The sequence below is a fragment of the Bufo gargarizans genome, chromosome 10, assembly GCF_014858855.1.
Source record: "Bufo gargarizans isolate SCDJY-AF-19 chromosome 10, ASM1485885v1, whole genome shotgun sequence".
In the NCBI taxonomy this organism is placed as follows: domain Eukaryota; kingdom Metazoa; phylum Chordata; class Amphibia; order Anura; family Bufonidae; genus Bufo; species Bufo gargarizans.
This window is the reverse complement of record NC_058089.1, coordinates 111,833,959-111,853,630: the sequence shown is the minus strand read 5'-3', so window position 1 is coordinate 111,853,630 and position 19,672 is coordinate 111,833,959. Positions and strand designations below refer to the sequence as shown.

The 19,672-nt window shown below is 44.3% G+C and overlaps 1 protein-coding gene across 1 annotated transcript; it reads right to left on the bottom strand.

The window, feature by feature from the left end:
* Positions 1-502: 502 nt before the first annotated feature.
* LOC122920098 (fatty acyl-CoA hydrolase precursor, medium chain-like) lies at positions 503-19,400 on the bottom strand. The gene is made up of 13 exons (XM_044269307.1): positions 19,340-19,400; positions 18,329-18,533; positions 16,508-16,640; positions 16,071-16,204; positions 14,829-14,982; positions 12,124-12,237; positions 11,430-11,525; positions 10,930-11,070; positions 10,107-10,184; positions 9,864-10,011; positions 8,594-8,743; positions 789-861; positions 503-710 (listed from the first exon to the last, which is right to left on the bottom strand). The coding sequence occupies exons 1-13, from the start codon at positions 19,398-19,400 to the stop codon at positions 578-580; spliced, it is 1,620 nt and encodes a 539-aa protein (XP_044125242.1). The 3' UTR covers positions 503-577.
* Positions 19,401-19,672: the final 272 nt, after the last annotated feature.

Genomic DNA, 19,672 nt, shown 5'->3' with positions numbered 1-19,672 from the left:
GAATTTTCCCTTCTCCTTGGATCCACTTCTGACTTTGGCTCAAAAGCTAAATGTCTTATGGAAGTAGCAAGGCCCCCAGCAGCACAGAGTGATTCAGGAGGAAAATTGTGGGAGGCAGTGACCTAATGCAGATTGTATATTCCTGCTCCCCCGCTGCTTGATTCCACCAGAGGCTCTGTTCCACATTGCTTCTGGTTCTTGGCCTGTAAACTAGCGGATGGTGTTATATGCGCCCTTCTAGCCATTCCCTGGTCACAGCAGTGACGTGCCCCAGAGCTGCACCTCACTGTTGGGTCACATGCTGCTTCAGGTCATGTCTCCGGATGTGCACTTATTTTAGGTAGACGACATTCCAGAGCAGAAGTAAAGAAGAGTAAAGCTAGAATACACCTTTAATGAGTACATTTTGCAAAATCTTTTTACACAATATGTACATTTCAGCTCAGTTCCTTACTAAGAGGTTTTTCTGATCTACAATGTGCCTCAGCCATCTCTTGAGGTCTTGTTTTTTCACACGTAGGAAGCTTCTTTGTCAGGATCTATAGCCAGTGGGATCACCCCCACCCACTGTCTCAGATCAGATCTCAGTCCATAATTTGAACCTGATCGCCTTCAGCTTTGAAGATGATTTCTGCTTTAAGTTAATCTCCAGATAGCGTTCATCTCTGCCAAACAGCGGCCATGTTGTCAGTTTGGGACTATTGGGGTTCCTGCAGTTAATAATGAGATATTAATAATGAGCAGATAATTAGGTGACAGCGCGGTCAGTCTGGTTCAGGGTTACTTACCCAGTCCGAGCAAAGTTTGCCCAATATTTCATAACAGTCTTGCTCAGGTCTTTCTCTTTAGGGGTTGCAGGACCTGAGAGAGGACAAGATCACTGTTAGTGACGGACCTACAGTCCCCACTGCAGCACAAATCCCTCATGTCCTGATCGTTTGTTACATTGTACCTGCACTGATAATCAGCCATGAATCCAAGCTGCAATGTATCTAGATATCGGATTCTACCGGTTCAGAATTCAGTGGAACCAGAATTTTTTTTTAAATCTGTTTTGTGTGAAAGCAGTAAAGAAAGCAACCAAGAAAGCAAAGAGGAAAGAAAACAAGCAAGCCAGCCTGGTACACAAATGTGTTTCTCAACAATATATATTCATTGTCTAAGTGGAACGTGAAGAGCCCATGGTGCACCGTGTATGCAGTGTTCTACGCTAGATGTTGCCCCCACTAGTACAAGAAGTTAATGTGCGCAGTACTGTATTTAGGTTAGGTTTAGGAAAGCTATCTGAGGCTGGCAGATGTAAGATGATAATTTGCATATATTTTACTAGGGTTGTTTCGGGTATCAAATTTTCGATACCCAATTGATACTTTTGTCCAGTATCGACCTCGATACCGGGATTTGACCTTTTTTCCAATACTAGGCTTCACCTATTGCGCAGTCTAGTATAAGAACATGGAGCACGCTGCTCTCAGCGTGCTCCATGTTCTCCTCAGCAGCACAGGGGAGAAGGAAGCGCACTCTCCCTCCCCCTGTGCCACTGCCACCAATGAGAGGGGCGAGCGCACTGCGCCACCAATAAAAGCAAACGTTTAATACAAATCCAGAAGCGGGTGCTGGCAGTTAACCCCTCAGGTGCCGCACCCGCCTCCTGTATTAAATGTTAATTATCATTGGTGGTGCAGTGCCCCTTCCCTCCTCCTCATTGGTGGCAGTGGCAGCTTCTGATCGGAGTCCCAGCAGTGTAATCCTGGGGCTCCGATTGGTTACCATGGCAGCCAGGACGCTACTGAAGCCCTGGCTGCCATGGTAACATCCCTGCTGCTGTGTACACAAAGCACAGGGCAGCAGGGAGAGTGTGAAGTCCTATTCACCCTGATGGAGCGCTATCAGGGTGAATAGGACAAGGGATTAAAAAAAATCCCAGGTTGTAGCCCCTAAGGGGGAGGGGGGGGGGGGGAGAATAGTAATTAAAACATTTTTTTTATAATATACCAAAATATTAAAGTATAAATCACCCACTTTCCCAATTTTACATATAAAATATATCAATAAACATTACATATCACCACGTCTGAAAAGTCGAAACCATTAAAATATTTTTTTAAATGTCATATGCGGTCCTTGTCGTCGTTCCCCCCCCAACAAAAAAAAAATAAAAAATAGGATGGGACTGTTCTATTACGGGCCGGACATTCCATAAAATGCACAAGGCTATTTTTGGAGCTTTATTTTTTTCGTGCGGTATCGAATTGTAGCGAGTATCGCAATACTATTTTTGGTCTCATGAGTCAGGAAGATTGGTGCATGCTGGAACTCAGAAGTAGACTGGGAGCCCCACATCAAATGAGAGAGAATACTACAAGTTCTGTCCATTTCACAGTAATTAAGGATCCTGTGAGGTACACGGAGATCATTGCCATCCATGTATTAGAGCCATACACTAGCATATTCAATAACTGCATAAGATGGCACTGTGCCCACAGATGTCATCAGGAGCAGACTAAGGAAATCCAAGACTGGGACTAGTGGTGTTACTGTGCATATGGGCTTAAAAGGGAACCTGACACATTGAACATGGTGTCAGAGCTGCAGACAAAATGCTATAGAGCAGAAGGAGCTGAGCAGATTGGCTTGGTTTTATGGAAAAATTTCATTATGCAGTAAGCCAGACCGACAGGGGAATTATATGTGAGGTCACGGTGTGAGCAATAGGTGGGCCGAGGTAAATACAGTTCTGGTTACTCGCGGTTATGTCGTCCCAGGGCAGGCTCGCATAAGTGAAGAGGAGAACGGCACAAGGATTCTCTGGGGCACGCTCTGGTGTAAGGGACACTGGCCAGATGGTGGGTCGAGGTGCCCTTGAGGGGCTGTATTAATGTGCCTATGGCAAGGTCCCTTGTAGTCGTGACGCCAGTACCTTTTATGGTGGTACAACCATTTACTGTAGTGTTAACTGAGAAATTGGAGACTGAGACAAGGATGGTGCAATCCAGCTTATAACTTTTACTGAACGTTGCTCCTGGTAACGGTTACATTCAAGTATAAAACAGTCTCTAGTACATCCAGATATGAAAAACCTTAGTCTTACCAGTAATTGTTTCCTTGAATCCACCATGACGGCCACAATGAGATTGACCCTTGACCTCTGTAGGGGCAGGAACACTGTTTAAGCTCCCACCACTGTTTAACAATTTACCAAGGTAGGTGAACAGAAAAATTAGATTACTTCATACCCCAAATAAACCAGGTTCTTCCCTTACTTCAAAAAAAATATATAAAAAAAAATTGTGGGGGGTGGGGGAGATTGGGTTAGTATGGGCCATCATGGTGGAGTCAAGGAAACAGAATTAACGGTGAGACTAATTACAGTTTTTCCACCTCATCCACCATGACGGCCACAATGAAGTATTAAATAACTAACCAGGGTGGGAAATCGCCTGTAGAACCTTCTGGCCCAACTGGATTTCCGTAGAATCAGGCAGACTTAGGCGATCCTTTCATCAGACACTATTTGCACTTGACCAAGTTGCGGCCCTACAGATCTGATCTAGTGGCACTCCACCTTTTTCTGCCCAGGAGGAGGCAGTTGCTCTAGTAGAATGAGCTTTAACTATCCCCAGGCAGGACTTTTTAAATGGAATAACAGCATTCAATAGTGGATCTGATCCATCTGGCTAAGGAGGGTCTAGTAAGTTTCTTACCCTTATTTCTAACAGGCTGAGTGTAAGGATTACTTTATCAGAAAGGCCCTTTCTCCTCAGTGTCTTGCTTTCAGGATCCATACCGCTAACTTGAATATCTGGGGATCTGGATGAATTAGAGGGCCCTGGACAATCAAATCCCCTTGAAGAGGTTTTAAACTGGGGAACCAACTTCTTTGTCCAGAGAGGAGTTATCAGGATTGTGAAGGTCTCTTTGGATCTTCTGAATGATCCGGGGGATAAGTGGTATTGGAGGGCACGCTGCCCAAGGCTTGTGCCTTAGATTTAGGGAACAAAAGAGATCTACTTGGGCATTTTCTTTTGAAGCAAATAAATCCATTTCTGGGAGGCCCCATCTGGAGACTGTCTTCCGGAAGATGCCTCTGTTAAGAGACCACTATTGCCTCTATTCGTCTCCTGCTGAGGTAGTCTGCCTCTATGCTTTCCGAACCTTTTAAGTTGACTGGATAGAGATAGGGAATTTTCTTCTGCCCAGGCAAAAATCTTCCTTGCCAAGATGCGGACCTCTTAAAAGCCAATCCCCTTTCCTTAGAGACATGAGGACTGAGTATAACTCTGAAGTTGGAGGACCTTCTGTTTTCTGGCCAGGTGCCCTGAAAGAAATGATCTCTGATCTTTGCACCCCAGCCTAGGGTGCTTGAGTCTGTTATCAGATCACTCCCTGGAGAAGGTTCCTTCTGAGTTTCCAATCTAGATCGGACTTCACCAGCTGAGGTATCTGGATCTTCCTGTCCCAGTCCAACTGGCTCCTATTCCATTCTTTCAGGAGCCAACTTTGAGTTATTCTCGAGTGTGCCTGGCTCCAAGGAACAGAAATTAAACAGGCCATTAGTTTCCCTAGCAGACTCATTGCTTCTCTTATGGAACATTAGTGAGCTTTTGGAAATCTTAATTTTTGGGATAAGACCTTCTGCTTTGTCCTGTGGTAGGATGGTTCTTTGAGAGTCAGAATTTAATTCTACCCCTAAAAATCTTATCCTTTTTAAAAAGGAGTGAGGGAAGACTTTGTTAGGTTTATAATCCAACCCAATTTTGAAAGGATGTTTAGGAATCTTTGGGTTGCTGCGATATTTTCTTCCTTTGATCAGGCAATAATCAGGAAGTCGTCAAGGTAGGAAATGATTAAACCTTCCTTGCGAAGGTAAGCAACCATTTCTACTACTAGTTTAGTGAATATTTTGGTAGCGGAGGAGATGCCGAATGGAAGTGCAGCATACTGGAAGTTATGTAAGGTGCCTCCTGGATCCTTTATTGTAAAATGGAGGCATTTTCACGAGAGATTGTGGATGGGAATGTGATAGTAGGCATCTTTGAGGTCTACTGAAGACATGAATACTCCTTTTGGAATGAGTGGTATTGTGGATCTGATTGATTCTATTTTGAATCTTCTGTACAGAACAGATCTGTTTAGTGGTTTTAGGTTTATAATAGTATGATAGGACTGGTCTGGCTTTTTTTTTTAACTAGGAAAAAGGTTTGAATAGAATCAGTCCCCTTTTTCGAGATCTGGAACTTTTTGAACTACACCTGAGCTCAAAAGCTCCTGAACCCCCTTCCATAACTTAAGTCTGACCTGTCCCAAGGTGAGGTGAGGAATCTAATGGGGGGGGGGGGGGGGGGAAGGAGACTGAAGAGAATTCTATCTTGTATCCCTGTGCAATAATGTTTAATGCCCAGGGATTTGTTGTGATCTGCTCCCAAGAAGATAGAAACCCCAAACAGTCTGCCCCCACCTTGGCATCATTGTTCAACGCTGCCAGACTGATGCATTCTGAGCAGATCTGCATCCACTCAGAATGCATTAGGGCTGGACGGATCTGTTCGGGGCCGCTTGTGAGAGCCTTTAAACGGAACTCACAAGCGGAGCCCCGAACGCAAATGTGAAAGTAGCCTAACCAGATATACATGGCCCTCGCAACAGATGTTGCAGCTATGTTGGCCTTAACGCTAAACAGAGGATTCCAAGGCCTTTTTTTTTAAAATAAGCCATCAGCTTTGTGGTCCATGAGATTGCCTAGTTGGGACAAGTCCTCAAATGGGAGAGCAGTTCTTTTAACCACTGGAATATCTACCTTAGAAGTCTCATTAAAGATTTTACATTCAGACTGGTTGAAACAAAGCCTGTTTCTAAATTCTTTAGAGACACCCAGCCTCTTCTCTGGGTCTAGCCACTCATCCATGATCATCTATCTAATGTTCTCATTTATGGGGGAAAAGCTGCTGTCTCCATTGAAGATATCTGTAAGGCAGCAGTTTGGTCCACCTTTTTCAAACACTATCGTTTGCAGTTAAATTCTACTTCTGATTTATCCTTTGGTTCTAAGGTTCTTTCGACTGTTATCCCACCCTAGGCATTCCTTAGTTATTCACTCTCGTGGTGCTGTCGTGGGGAAACATGAAGATTACCCTCATCGGTAATTGGATTTTCCTGAACCCACGACAGCACCCTTATTTTCTCTTCCCTTTCTTTCTGGTGTTTGGTTGGCAGATCCTCTTGTCATGGGTTCAGGAAAATCCAGTTACCGGTATGAGTAATCTTCATTTTTTCTAATTGGTGATCACAGCATGACAGGACAAAAAGCTGCGCAGAATCTGAGCTCTTGAATTTTCCTTCTCTTTGAAGGCACTTCTTGCTTCGATTTAAAAGTGCAACAGCCCAGAGTGGCATTACTACCTTTTTGCACCCCCACTATCTGTTGGGCGATTATGGTAATAAATGCATATGATGACACAGACTGCATAATGATACCAAAAACCCATAAGCGCTACGACAAGCAGCTCACCTGCTGGACCAAGAGAAACAGATCACCACCATCTAGAATGCTCACTTCAATAGTAAATGAAGGGGTACTAGTAGCTGTAATATCACAAGGTCAATTGAACATTTCCACCCAAAAATCTTATTAAATGCCACTATGAGGCTAGTCAATAAGCCCAAACAGTGGACCAAGTATATAAATTAATTATGGACCAAGTAATATATATATATATATATATATATATATATATATATATATATATATATATACACATACACACACACACACACACCTTGATAACCAGCCAAGGGGATCCGATCTCTGGACAGCTGGGAGCACACCCCAACACGTTTCGCTACCGCTTTCTCAAAACCCACACAATCTTCAGTTGGTCTATTAAAACTATTAACTGTTTTTTGTACTACAGATTTCAGTTCACTGAATCTCTAAGCTGCACTTGATCTCTAAACTCTGACCACTCAAACACTTATTGAAAATTATGATCAAACTTTTGAGCCGTCAGAGCTAGAGATGAGGTCTACAGATTGGGCCATCAATGCAGCTCTGATTCACTGAGAAGCAAGTCTGCAGATTCAGTAAAAATGAAAACTATAGAGCAAATACTCTTGAAAATGTTACAAAGCTATTAAAAATGAGTTTACATGTGGAAAACAGAATGCAATAAAAAATAAAAGTCCAGAGCCTTTATGCATGTAATGAGCACATGGCTGGGAGGCGATAATGGCAGTGCTCTGCAGGCCTCATGGTCAGTAGCAGGAAGGAGATTAAAGAGTCAGCTGGGAATTTGCTGGAAAGAAATCCTGCAAGTAACTACCTGAATAGTGGAGGTGAGTGACAATACCTCAGGGACTGGTTAATGCATCTGAAGCCAAGTATTGCAGAGGGGTTAATGCCACAATGCCACAGTAGAACAGCCACCTATGGTGTGCATCATGAAGACAGCCACGGCCTGTATAATAGCAAAGTCTGAAACGATGACCATCCAGCCTGTAAGCAACAGTGTGCGGAAGGGCATGCTGAAAGTCAGGACAGCACGTGCCATGGAGAAATTGGAACTGGTAATACTTTAGATTGTGCCAAATAGAGAAACATTGTGATAACTGGAGTTACAACCATCTTCATTGCTCACTCCGAGAGGACCATAACCCGAGTGGCAATGCCCAGGGAGCTGGTGCAGTGCAAGACAGGACAGCAAGTTTAAGCCTCTTAAAGTGGTGTTATATTCGCCTTTTGACACTTAACATTAATTGGGTACTGTCTAATTAAATTCCTGCCTTCAATAGACTAACCAATAAGCCTGTTACAACCCAAGTACAAGATTGAGGCTTCTCCCTGGCTAAGAGCAGGCGCTTTGATTGGATGCACTTGCAGCCAGAGAGAAGATAACCACACCCAGGAGAACTTCAAGTCCACGCCTAGTATAACCAAGTCCTTAGCATATGAGGCACCAAGATACAGGGACCACAGCCGACAAACAGGGGGTTCTTTAGAAATAAAAAATAGCCAAGACATCACTGGGGAACGCACTATAAAGGTAGTATAATAATTAGATTATAGATAGCCAGGTGAAAAGGTCCTCTTTAAGTTACAGAAGTGTCTGCCTAATTATTTAATCCTACAGCAGAGAGTCACAAATACCTCTCATGGTCAAAGAACTAATGTAAGGTCCTAGCCCCCCCCCCCCCCCCCCTTTACAAACAAAAAACTGCCTCTAAACTGAGGGCTGCATTAGACAATTAGGTTTTGCACAGACAAATGAATAGTTAGCAACTCGTTAGCATTCAAAAGTCCCAACATTACAAAGCGCAATGGTCACCGTAGCAATCCGTAATTTGTTATAAACTTGCCTATGATACTACACAGTCTGATCGAATGAGCGGGTGATGACTAATTACATGCTTAGAGAATTTTTATCCTAAAAGATAATCTGCGAGAAGCAGATGAGTTTACGATCACTGGGAACCAAGACACAAAGGTCACCGTTTATTATCACAAAAATTACGATTTTTAGGTTCGATTCTTGCAAGACGGCTTACAGGCTTAAGAGTCTTCACAGGACATAACAGATAACAGTATCGGACTACTCACCAGAATAGGCTACACCGTCCCTCAGGAAGGGTCCTCCAAGCACAAAGATGAGCTCGTCGCCATGATCACACTTCACATATTTTGGTCTCTGATGAGCCAGGATGGTTGGTGCGTGCTGGAACTCATAGAAGTAGACTGGGAGCCCCGCATCTAATGAGAGAGAAGACTACAAGTTCTGTCCATTTCACAGTAATTAAGGCTCCTGTGAGGTACACCGAGATCATTGCCACCCATGTATTAACGCCATACATTGGCACATTCATTAACTGCACAAGATGGCACTGTGCCCACCAACTTAAAAGTAGACAGGGACCCCCCAAGTCTAACGAGCAAAGACTGCGTTTTGTTCATTTCATAATTAAGTCGCCTGGGATACGCAGATCATTGCCGTCCATCTATTAGGCTTCTTTCACACTAGCGTTTTGGCTGTGTTTGAGATCTGTTTCAGGGCTCCTCTCGCAAGTTTTGCCATAATGCATTCTGAATGGAGAAGGATCCGCTCACAATGCCTCAGTTTGCCTCCGTTCCGTCTCCATTCCGCTCTGGAGGCGGCCTGCAGCGTTTTGGTGTCCACCTGACACAATGCAAGTCAATGGGGACGGAGCAGTTTTTTCTGGCACAATAGAAAACGGATCTGTCCCCCGCCGACTTTCAATGGTGTTCAAGACAGATCCATCATGGCTATAGAAGACCTAATACAACTGGATCAGTTCATGACTGTTGCATGCGGTTGTATTATTGTAACTGAAGAGTTTTTTGCAGATCCATGACGGACCCACAAAAAACGCTAGTGTGAAAATAGCCTAACATACAACACTATACACTGGCACAGCTCTGGAGGTGCATACAATAACTGCAGGAAGTGGCACTGTGCCCACAGATGATGTCATCAGGAGCAGACTAAGGACCCAGAGATTACCATGGTGCTTGTCCAGTTTGGAGCACTTTTGGCCAGTACTAAAAACTACATACTAGAAACGCCCTACAAGACCAGCAGTTCTTGAGATGTGAACCAGTCATCTAGACATCACAATTCAGCCCTTCACAGAGTCACTCAGATCCTTACACTTACAAGGACATTTCTTATAACCAATGTTCCTCACTTTTGATATCAATGGCTTGAATGTTATGGCCGATTGGGGTAGCGGCCTGAACATTAACAGTATGGTCAGGGGAGTCACATGAGCACACCATCCAGTTATAGATGCTACTAGACTGAGGATGATGGCGGACCAGGGCCTCCTACTGCTACAATGGGAGTGGACTGTACCTCGATGGTATTTCGCGAACTTTAGAGCCTGTACAACGAACACTGCATCTCCACACAAGTCCAGGAAGCGATCACGAATCTTCAGTGGAGCAGTGGTGTCACCAATATACTCGTCAACCATCACAGAAATTACTTCATTACTCAGGGGCTAGAAGATGAACATTAACCACAATAGAGAAGGAATTCTTTATAGAAGACAAATCATAATTGCATGGAGAATAGGAAGGACCACGCTCCTCTCACCAGCAGAGGATTATTCTTGAGCTCCTTCACTACAGTCTCCCGTGTCATTCCATTGGATATCCCAGTTATATTATATACCTAAATGGGAGAAGAAAAAAAAAAAAAAAAGTTATTCCAGACAAATTATAAAATTATTCAGGCTCATGAATATTCTAAAAATAGGGCAGTAATCAGGCAATGCCATTAATAAAATAATGGCAGGTTAAACAGTTACCTTGTCATCCACCTGCATACAGCTATACATAGACTGTACTGCACGTGCTCAGTGGTAACCATAGGGCCCTCCAGACTTACTGCTGAAGGTGGACATGACTGGGCCCCCCACTACAAGTGGGTTCAGAACATGAAAATTAATTGTAAGGAGAACACTTGGGCCCCTTGCAGACAAGCAAGTCCTGATGCGTTCAGTAAAAAATGTGCGGTTTCACAGGCAAAGTCATTCAGTTATGCCTGCGATCGCGTTCAGTTTATCATGCAATAAGATTTATTGCGTTTTGCACGCACGTGATAAAACTGAATGTTTGCAGACATCTTAGAAAAATAAATAATCGCATCTGTACTTGCTTGCGGATGCAATGTGGTTTTCACGTAGCCCCATTCACTTCTATGCGGCCAGCCTTGCATAAAAATAGCAATACAGAACATGCTGCCATTTTCAAGAAATGCAAAAGTGATGAGTGAAAAACATTGCTCATGTACACAGACCCATTGAAATTAATGGGTCTAGATTCCGTGCGGGCGCAATGCATTTGCATCACGTATTGCTCCCACGCAGAATACTTAGTCGCGTGACAGGGGCCCTACACTTTAGCTTTGCACCTACCAGTGGAAGTCTGAAGCCAAACTCCATATTATTGATTCCAATGAGAAGAGGGACCTTGTTTCCTTCCTTGTTAGCCATCATCTCCTCCGCTGGTTTAGGTAGAAAAACCCCATCCACACAGACTGGAAAGGGCATCCGGCCCTGCAAAGACATAGCATATGAGAAGGACAGAACATAGTCTTGTAATAGGTGGATGCACCCAGACCAGAGAGTCTATGGGACCGTCAGTGGAAGCTGAGCACAACACATGTCATCTCCATATAAAGTCTGTGGGACTGATGAAGCTGTAGGACACCTGCATGACCAACACTTCATCCAGGCTGTGGTGATACAGTGAAGAGGACTGGGAGGCTTAGGACTCCTGGTTTATTGATCAGTATGGGGCCCCCAGTCTTTTGACAATTAACACCCATGCCTAGGATAAGTGATATGGGTCAATTTTAGAAGCCGCCTCTAAAATTTTTTCCTATGGGGCAATACAGTGCGATGACAACACCTACCATTGTGTTGGCCATAGCAAGAAACTCCTCTTCCGATTTCTTCTTCAGACAGTCGGCTATGGAGGTGAGATCACAGCCGGATATGTTTGCAACTAACTGCAGAGGAAAACAGATATAATATTCAGATATTGCGTATCTTCATCTCAGGACTGGTTGTCGGTCTCACTCCCCTTGAGGTACTAAAACTGCCGAACAGAAAAAAGTGGGTGTAAAACTGGAATTGTGGAAGGGGGGGGGGGGGGTTCTTCTGCCAGTTATAAATCTCAGATTTAAAATGTATAATTTTGGATACCTTCCCAGAGAAGGAAGGATGGGTGGACTACCATCTAGTATCTGCAGTAATACTATCCATCTGGTATTCCTTCAAAAGACAAAGCAGCATTTCAATCCAGCAGATTATGGAAGAGGGAAACTTTTATACCCCCATACATACATGGGACCTTTTGGCTCATCCACATGGAGACATCTTCAAGCCCTAGTATTCCTTCTAGATCAGGGCTTCTCAACTCCAGTCCTCTGAACCACCTGTCATGTTTTCAGGATTTCCTTAATATTGAGCAGGTGATCTAATTAGTGTCCATGCATCAGGACTTACCACAGGTATTCATTCTGTGGGATATTCTCAAATCCTGACCGGTAGGTGGGTCCTGAGGACTGGAGTTGAGAAACCCTGTTCTAGATAGACCATTCTTACCTCCTGGTAGGGGACGAGCTCTTTAGAGTTACTGACCACGAATCCTGGCATTGTTACTGTTCCACTCTCTGCGATGGCGCGGTGGAACAGATCTTTGGCTAAGGGAGAGAGCACCTAGAAGAAAAGAACTCAGAATATCAAACCCTTGGAGCGGACATTTGTTGATTTTTTTTCCAATGATTGAGAGCATAGTTGTGTAGTCTGCTTATGGCACAGAACAATCTGACCACTTCTGATCATTGAAAAATGCTGAAAGGACAATAGTGCGTCTTTTTTCCTTCTAATCTCTATTACAGAAAATGTCTTTCCACATCTTCAGCAGATTCTTTATTCCACTCTTGCCAAACAGTAAACAAGCAGCAATGAAAAGGTAACTGCTATTGATTTAGTGACCACTAATACGCCTAACAAAGTGGTTTTTACAGCTGGCTTTAATCATTACTTGTATCCAAAAATGGTGCATTGAAAAACCAACCTGTCCTGCAAAAAATAAAATTCTAAGGGGTTAAAGCCAAACCTCTACCAAACTAACTGACCAAGCAGCAATTGTTTCCAGTTACTTTATTGGAGGTCTACAGAGGAAGGTTCCTGCTGACAGAGCAGAAGTCATGTCTGGCATCTTCTCTTACCTGATGTCAGAGGGACGGGGTGACCACTAGGAAGCCCCTTTGCTCATCTGGTGTCCATGCTTTGCTCCAGGACACCCCCCCTCCCCATTACCGTGGGAATTTTGGACCTGGGCCTCCGCACATCTGCTGGGAAGAAGGCTAGTGTCTGCATTCCCAGCACTGGCCTCAGGAAGTAGGTGCGCCTGCGCTGGACATTGGTGCCAATGACATCACCTACTATTTATAGAGTTTAGCATGGAAGATGTTCTCCAGTATCAAGGTAGCACAGGGGCATGTAGTTTTCCCCTTTCCTCCTGGGCCTTTATTCTTGTTGCCCTGGTGATTAGGTTTGTGTATTACAGATCTCCAGCCCTTCATCTGAAGTTCCCCGAGGCAGGAAAAGAAACTGAAAGCATAAACTCTGCATTTGTTACCCAGCACATCCTGTGAAATGTGGTAGATGTGCGGCACTGTGGCTGAAAGTAGAGCTTAAAGGGATTCTGTCACCTCCCCTAAGCCAAAAAACGATTTTAAAGCAGCCATGCAGCACAGCTTACCTGGATTAGGCTGTGCTCTTTTATCTTGAAATCCGTCCAGCAGTTACTGCAAAAAACGACTTTGATCGATATGTAAATGTGTCCTGAAGGTGCCCAGAGGGGCGTTTTTTTCTTCTTAGAGAGCCCAGTACCGCCCCTCTTTCAGTGCCCAGCCCGCCTTCCTTGTACTGTCTAACCGCCCCCAGCCTCCCACAGCCTCTCCTGCCTCTCCTCCCCCTCCCTCACGCCGAACGAACTCTCGCACAGGCGCAGTACCCACTGAGGGCTGCGCCTGTGCGATCAGCAGGAGACTGAGGGCAGCAGCTTCATCTTAGTCACTGGGCATGCGCCGAGCCCAGTGACGTCCGATGCTCGCTCTTCCCTCAGTCAGCAGGGAAGAGCGAGCATCGGACGTCACTGGGCTCGGCGCATGCCCAGTGACGAAGATGAAGCTGCCGCCCTCAGTCTCCTGCTGATCGCACAGGCCTCAGTGGGTACTGCGCCTGTGCGAGAGTTCGTTCGGCGTGAGGGAGGGGGAGGAGAGGGAGGGGAGGCTGTGGCAGGCTGGGGGCGGCGGTTAGACAGTACAAGGAAGGCGGGCTGGGCACTGAAAGAGGGGCGGTACTGGGCTCTCTAAGAAGAAAAAAAAAACACCCCTCTGGGCACCTTCAGGACACATTTACATATCAATCAAAGTCGTTTTTTGCAGTAACTGCTGGACGGATTTCAAGATAAAAGAGCACAGCCTAATCCAGGTAAGCTGTGCTGCATGGCTGCTTTAAAATCGTTTTTTGGCTTAGGGGAGGTGACAGAATCCCTTTAAGCAATGCATTAGCACTCTGAAAATCTACATATACACTAAATTATATCTGTAGAAGTTTTCTGCCGAAGGCTAAGTGTTAACCCCCATTTACACCAATCCTATAATGCTTTAAAAGTAGAGTCTAGATAATGTAGCCACCAAGTAAGCCTGCTCCATGGATGTCTCAGGTCTCCACCCAAAAAGGTTCTAGTAGAAGACCTTAATCTTTCTGCTAGTACATCCAGAATACCCAGTCCCCATAGCTCTGTGTGCTTTTTATTGTGTATAAAAACAGATTGGATACATATGCAAATTAATCTGAGATGAGTCAGAGCTTGAAAATATGATTCTGGTCACACAAGATAGATTCGACTTATGATCATTTGCATCCATTTTTATTTATTTTTACTTTACACAAAAGCAGAGAGCTATGGGGACTAGGTATGGCAGATGGGTTGCTAGATGGCCGCTAGCACCCCATGTCCTTAGCTCTATACCCCAAATCCAGGTTCCCTTTAAGCAGTGCCATATCCCTTCCTGATAAATCCTTGAGCTTAGTTTGCATTGTGAAAGTAGGGATTTCATTACCACTTGTGCATTTCCAGTCCTTTGGAATAGAATAAAAATACTCTGGGTGATGCTTTAGACTTGTGTAAAAAGGAGGTTTCAGGTTAGCAAGTTGAATTCTTATGAAGTCAGACACCGGCTAGAAAATTCCCCAGGGATAATAGAGAAACCACACTACACTAGAGAACTTACAAGAGCGGAGACACTGAGCGAACCAGCAGATTGGCCAATTATAGTGATAGACTTGGGGTTGCCACCAAAATTTGCGATGTTTTCCTGTACCCATCGGAGAGCAGCAACTTGGTCCAGAAGCCCATAATTACCAGGTAACTGGTCATCTCCAGTACTGAAAAAAAATAAGCAAATGTATATAAATACCGTATACTGAGACTGCCTAAAGGGTACTTTCACACTTGCGTTGTCTGATATCGGCAGGCAAACTGTATGCAAACGCATGTAATTTTTTCAGACCAGGATCCTGATTAGTCAGAAAAATGCATTGCAATACCAGATGCATTTTTCCGGTGTCCGGCAAAACAGATCCAGTATTTATTTTTTTCACATTTTTTTAAAAGGTCTGCGCGTGGGCTGAGCGGAATACCGGATCTGTCAATTTAAATGCTGGATCAGCACTAATACATCCCTAGGGAACAAAATGCCAGATACGGCATTCAGGCAAGTGTTCAGTTTTTTGGGGGCTGGAGATCTACCTCAGCTGACAAAAAAAAAAAGTGGTATTTCTTCTGTCCTGAAAAGTCAAAAATACTGAACTGAAGACATCCTAAACAGACTAGGCTACTTTCACACTAACAGCATGGCCCTTCGGCAGGCTGTTCTGTCAGATCCATCCTGCCGCTAGTGAACGCGTGCCCCCGGACTGCGGCTCTGTCCCCATTGACTATAATGGGGGCAGGGCAGAGGCACAGCGAGAGGCTGCCGGAACTCCGTCCCGATTATAGTCAATGGGGACGGAGCGGCAGTCCAGGGGCATAAGTTCACTAGCGGCAGGACGGATCCAACAGCCTGCCGAGGTCTGTGCCGCTAGTGTCAAAGTAGCCTTACTCTCCATTCAGAATGCATTAGGATAAAACTGATCAGTTCTTTTCCGGTATTGAGCCCCCAGGATGGAACTCCGTGCCGGAAAAGAAAAATGCTAGTGTGAAAGTACCCTAAAGCCTACAGTAATCTGAACCTTTACAGAAAAACCTCTCAGAATTACTTCTGTACGGATCCTGCGTTATACTCCAGAGCTGCACTCACTGTTCTGCTGGTGCAGTCACTGTGTACATACATTACTTAATATTTACGATATCCTGTATTATTCCAAAGATACAAATGGATACTTAGAATTAGAAGATTAGCAACTAAATATATTTACAAAACCACTGAGTTGGGTGTAAATTAACCCTATATGTAGAATAGATAGAGCTTTACCTGAAGAATCCTGGGATCCCCAGCCTGTACTGTATGGACACAAACACTACGTTCTCATAGGCGCTAAGTGCAGAGCCATCATATGTACTGGCCGCCCCAATCACCAGCCCACCACTGTGTATAGAGACCATGACCTAGAAAAGGGGAAGAGATCAATATTTATGGGAAATACATTCCTAAAGAGCCACTACCCCCTATGTGAGCCACAGTCTATAAGATGCCATTAACACCACTCACATCTATGGTACCTGCACCGAATGATGCTCTTTTTTGCACATTTACTAGAAATATCATGACTGAGACAATATATATTTTTTTTAAACTGTGCAAAACTACAATTTCCAACAGGTCCCGAGCAGCTGTCCTGCAGGGTCAAAATTTCCAGTTTACTATATGACAAGTACCAAAATATTACCCTCCGATTTCCTGTCACTTACAGGTAATTTGGATTCCTTGTGTCTGTCGGCGGGTGTATACACATTCAGGTACAGGCAGTCCTCCGAGATCGGCACAAGGGAGGGTGGGTAATGTGCCCTTCTAAAAGTCATATTCCGTGTTAGCTGTACACACCTGAAATATACAGAGGCAATGAAATGCATCTCCATGTAAGTCACTGGTAAATATACACATCACTATGGAGGTACAGTTTCTTGTGAAACTATTTACCCCGTTATTTTAAGTTAGGGTACTTTCACACTTGCGTTGCTTGATTCCGGCAGGCAGTTCCGTTGAACTGTATGCAAACGGATGTCATTTTTTCTGACTGATCAGACATTTTTCAGACTGATCAGGATCCTGATCAGTCAGAAAAATGCCTGATCAGTCAGAAAAATGCATTGCAATACCGGATCCGTTTTTCCGGTGTCGTCAGGCAAAACGGATCAGTTTTTTTTTTTCATTTTTAAAGGTCTGCGCATGCGCAGACCGGAAGGACGGATCCGGCATTCCGGTATTTTGAATGCCGGATCCGGCACTAATACATTCCTATGGAAAAAAAATGCCGGATCCGGCGTTCAGGCAAGTCTTCAGTTTTTTTCGCCGGAGATAAAACTGTAGCATGCTACGGTTTTCTCTTTTTCCTGATCAGTCAAAACGACTGAACTGAAGACATCCTGATGCAAACTGAACGGATTACTCTCCATTCAGAATGCATGGGGATATGCCTGATCAGTTATTTTCCGGTATAGAGCCCCTGTGACGGAACTCTATGCCGGAAAAGAAAAACGCAAGTGTGAAAGTACCCTTACAACCTGGATATAAAATAGATTTGACTTTATATTATATGTAATGGTCCATATTGTAATAGTAGGTTTTCCTTCCATTGCAACAATGTGGACTGTGTGTGAATGAATCAAAACTGAGGTCATCGGAGCATGTATTCACCCCTCTATGAATCCCCCCCCCCCCAAAAAAAAAATTGGGGTTCCGCCACATGTGCAGTATATACAGTCATGAGTGCATCCTCTGAGTTCTATGGTTTTACCCATCAGGACAAACACCGCGTTGTCCGAATTCTAAGACATTTTCAGAACTTAAGGTGTTTTTTCCCCCCAGCCTGGCCCCTTGACTTGCAATGGGGGGGGGGGGGGGGACGAGCAGGGACACCCATTATCACCCTTTTCATTTAATTAGGTAACTGAAGCATTGGCTCTGGTGTTATTAGGGGACAAAGCTACAGAGGGGATGCAAGTTAGAGACGGGAACATTGGCAATGTTTGCCTATGACAATTTACGCAAATATGAATAGGTATTAAAATATTAGGAGTTTAAGACCTTTGGCGAGCTTCCTGAATACAAGCTACAGTAAACCTAAAACTATCCTATACCAGTTCTAGAAAAAAAAAAAATTGCACAAGTTATGTATCCTTTGCAAATGCTTACCTTATTAAAAATGAGGGATGTACGCACCCCGGATCACCAGCCTTGGACCAGGGTACTAGCCTTCTGAAGAGGGACAGCTAGCTCAAGCCTTTCCTCAGCATGAAACCCTTCTGCCAGGGAGGAGACTGGAGAAGCCAGCCCCAAGCCTCGCCTGTATTGTCGGGCACCAGAAAAAAGCCAGACTGGTTTACTGCAGACCCTGACTCTGGACTTTTCCCATTGGGGTGCACCACACCTTAGCGTCCCTTCCGGAGAGCAGCAATAAGTGGTAACACCTCGGTGGTGTCCGGGGGACTCTGTGTAGCATTGGGGCCATCCCAACCCCAGCCATTGTGTATGGACATAGAAATAACAGCATCACAAGCCTATGAACTCACATGGGGGGATACTCAGAGGCGTCTCTAACAGAGCTCCAGGGTTCAGCAGGTTCTGGGTTAGCAAATCTCAAAGGTCCGACTGGAGGTTTTGCAAAAGGGACTCCATAAAACACATCCACGACTCTTGATATCTTCTTTACCGGCACCGTGACACCCCGTAGTTGTCCATATTTCATGGTCACTAATGGCCTTTCATCATTTTGACCTAGAAATAAAAACAATTTTTTCTAGCCATTTCGATACTATTACTACTGGAATTATGCAGTATAGCGCATATTCTCCTGTGGTTCTCCTTGGTGGAACATACACTGCATTGGCTAGCTGTAACATTAAAGGTTATGTACACCTATATGGAATCTTTATGTACATAGAGGACATGCTCTATTAGCTACCTGTGGATTCTCCCTTATCCGTCATCTGGGGAGCAGAGGGGCTCCTCATCTCTGCCATTATAAACACTCATAGCTTAGTTCTCATCTTACTGATAAGAATGTGGCTTACATACAGGTTTATAACCTCTTAGTAGTTTAGAGATAAGGGTTATTAGATGGCGGCACAAAGCGAAAGTACAGTGAGGAAAACAGTTAACTCTTTTGGGACAATGGCTCCCCTGCATAATGGGACAGATCCATTTTGCAGCCCATAGACTTCTATTATAACGTAATGAATGAAATGCCTCTAAAGGCATTCAGTCATAGAATTGCGTTACGGTCCGTGGTAACCATTTACCAACGGAGTGTGAACAAATTTCATAGGAGGAAATTCACTCATCTCTAGTGAATACTATAATGCTGCCTTTTATATCCAACTACTGTAATACTGCTCCTATATACAATATAACTACTATAATACTGCCCCTATGTACAATGATATGACTAGCATAAAAATTATTTTTCTAGTATTAATGGTGGCTATGTTCTAGATTTGCCAGTTGCTGTGCGGCACTATTACGTGGGTTGTGTATTACTCCCCGGCATCCTGCCCTCTAGTATCTTGCACCCCGTTTCTCACCTGTTGCAATTGCTGTCAGAATGAAGAGGCTGAAGAGCAGAATGTGCTGCAGAATCGCCATGTCCTGTGCGCTGTGGTCACCAGTGGATGCTCTTCAAGGTCAGAGTTATTAGATGCAGGAGAAGATCTGAGGTCAAAGATAATACATTTCTAGTTAATATTTAACAAATCACAGTATAATTACAGATCTTTCAATGTTGCCATTATTAGCCAGGGTAGACAGCTATGCCCATGGTGTATATTATCCCATCACATTGGCTCCTGCCCCCGTGTAGACCAAAACCTCATGCACATGGCTGTAGTTTCGATCCGCTTCTGATCAGTTTGAGGATC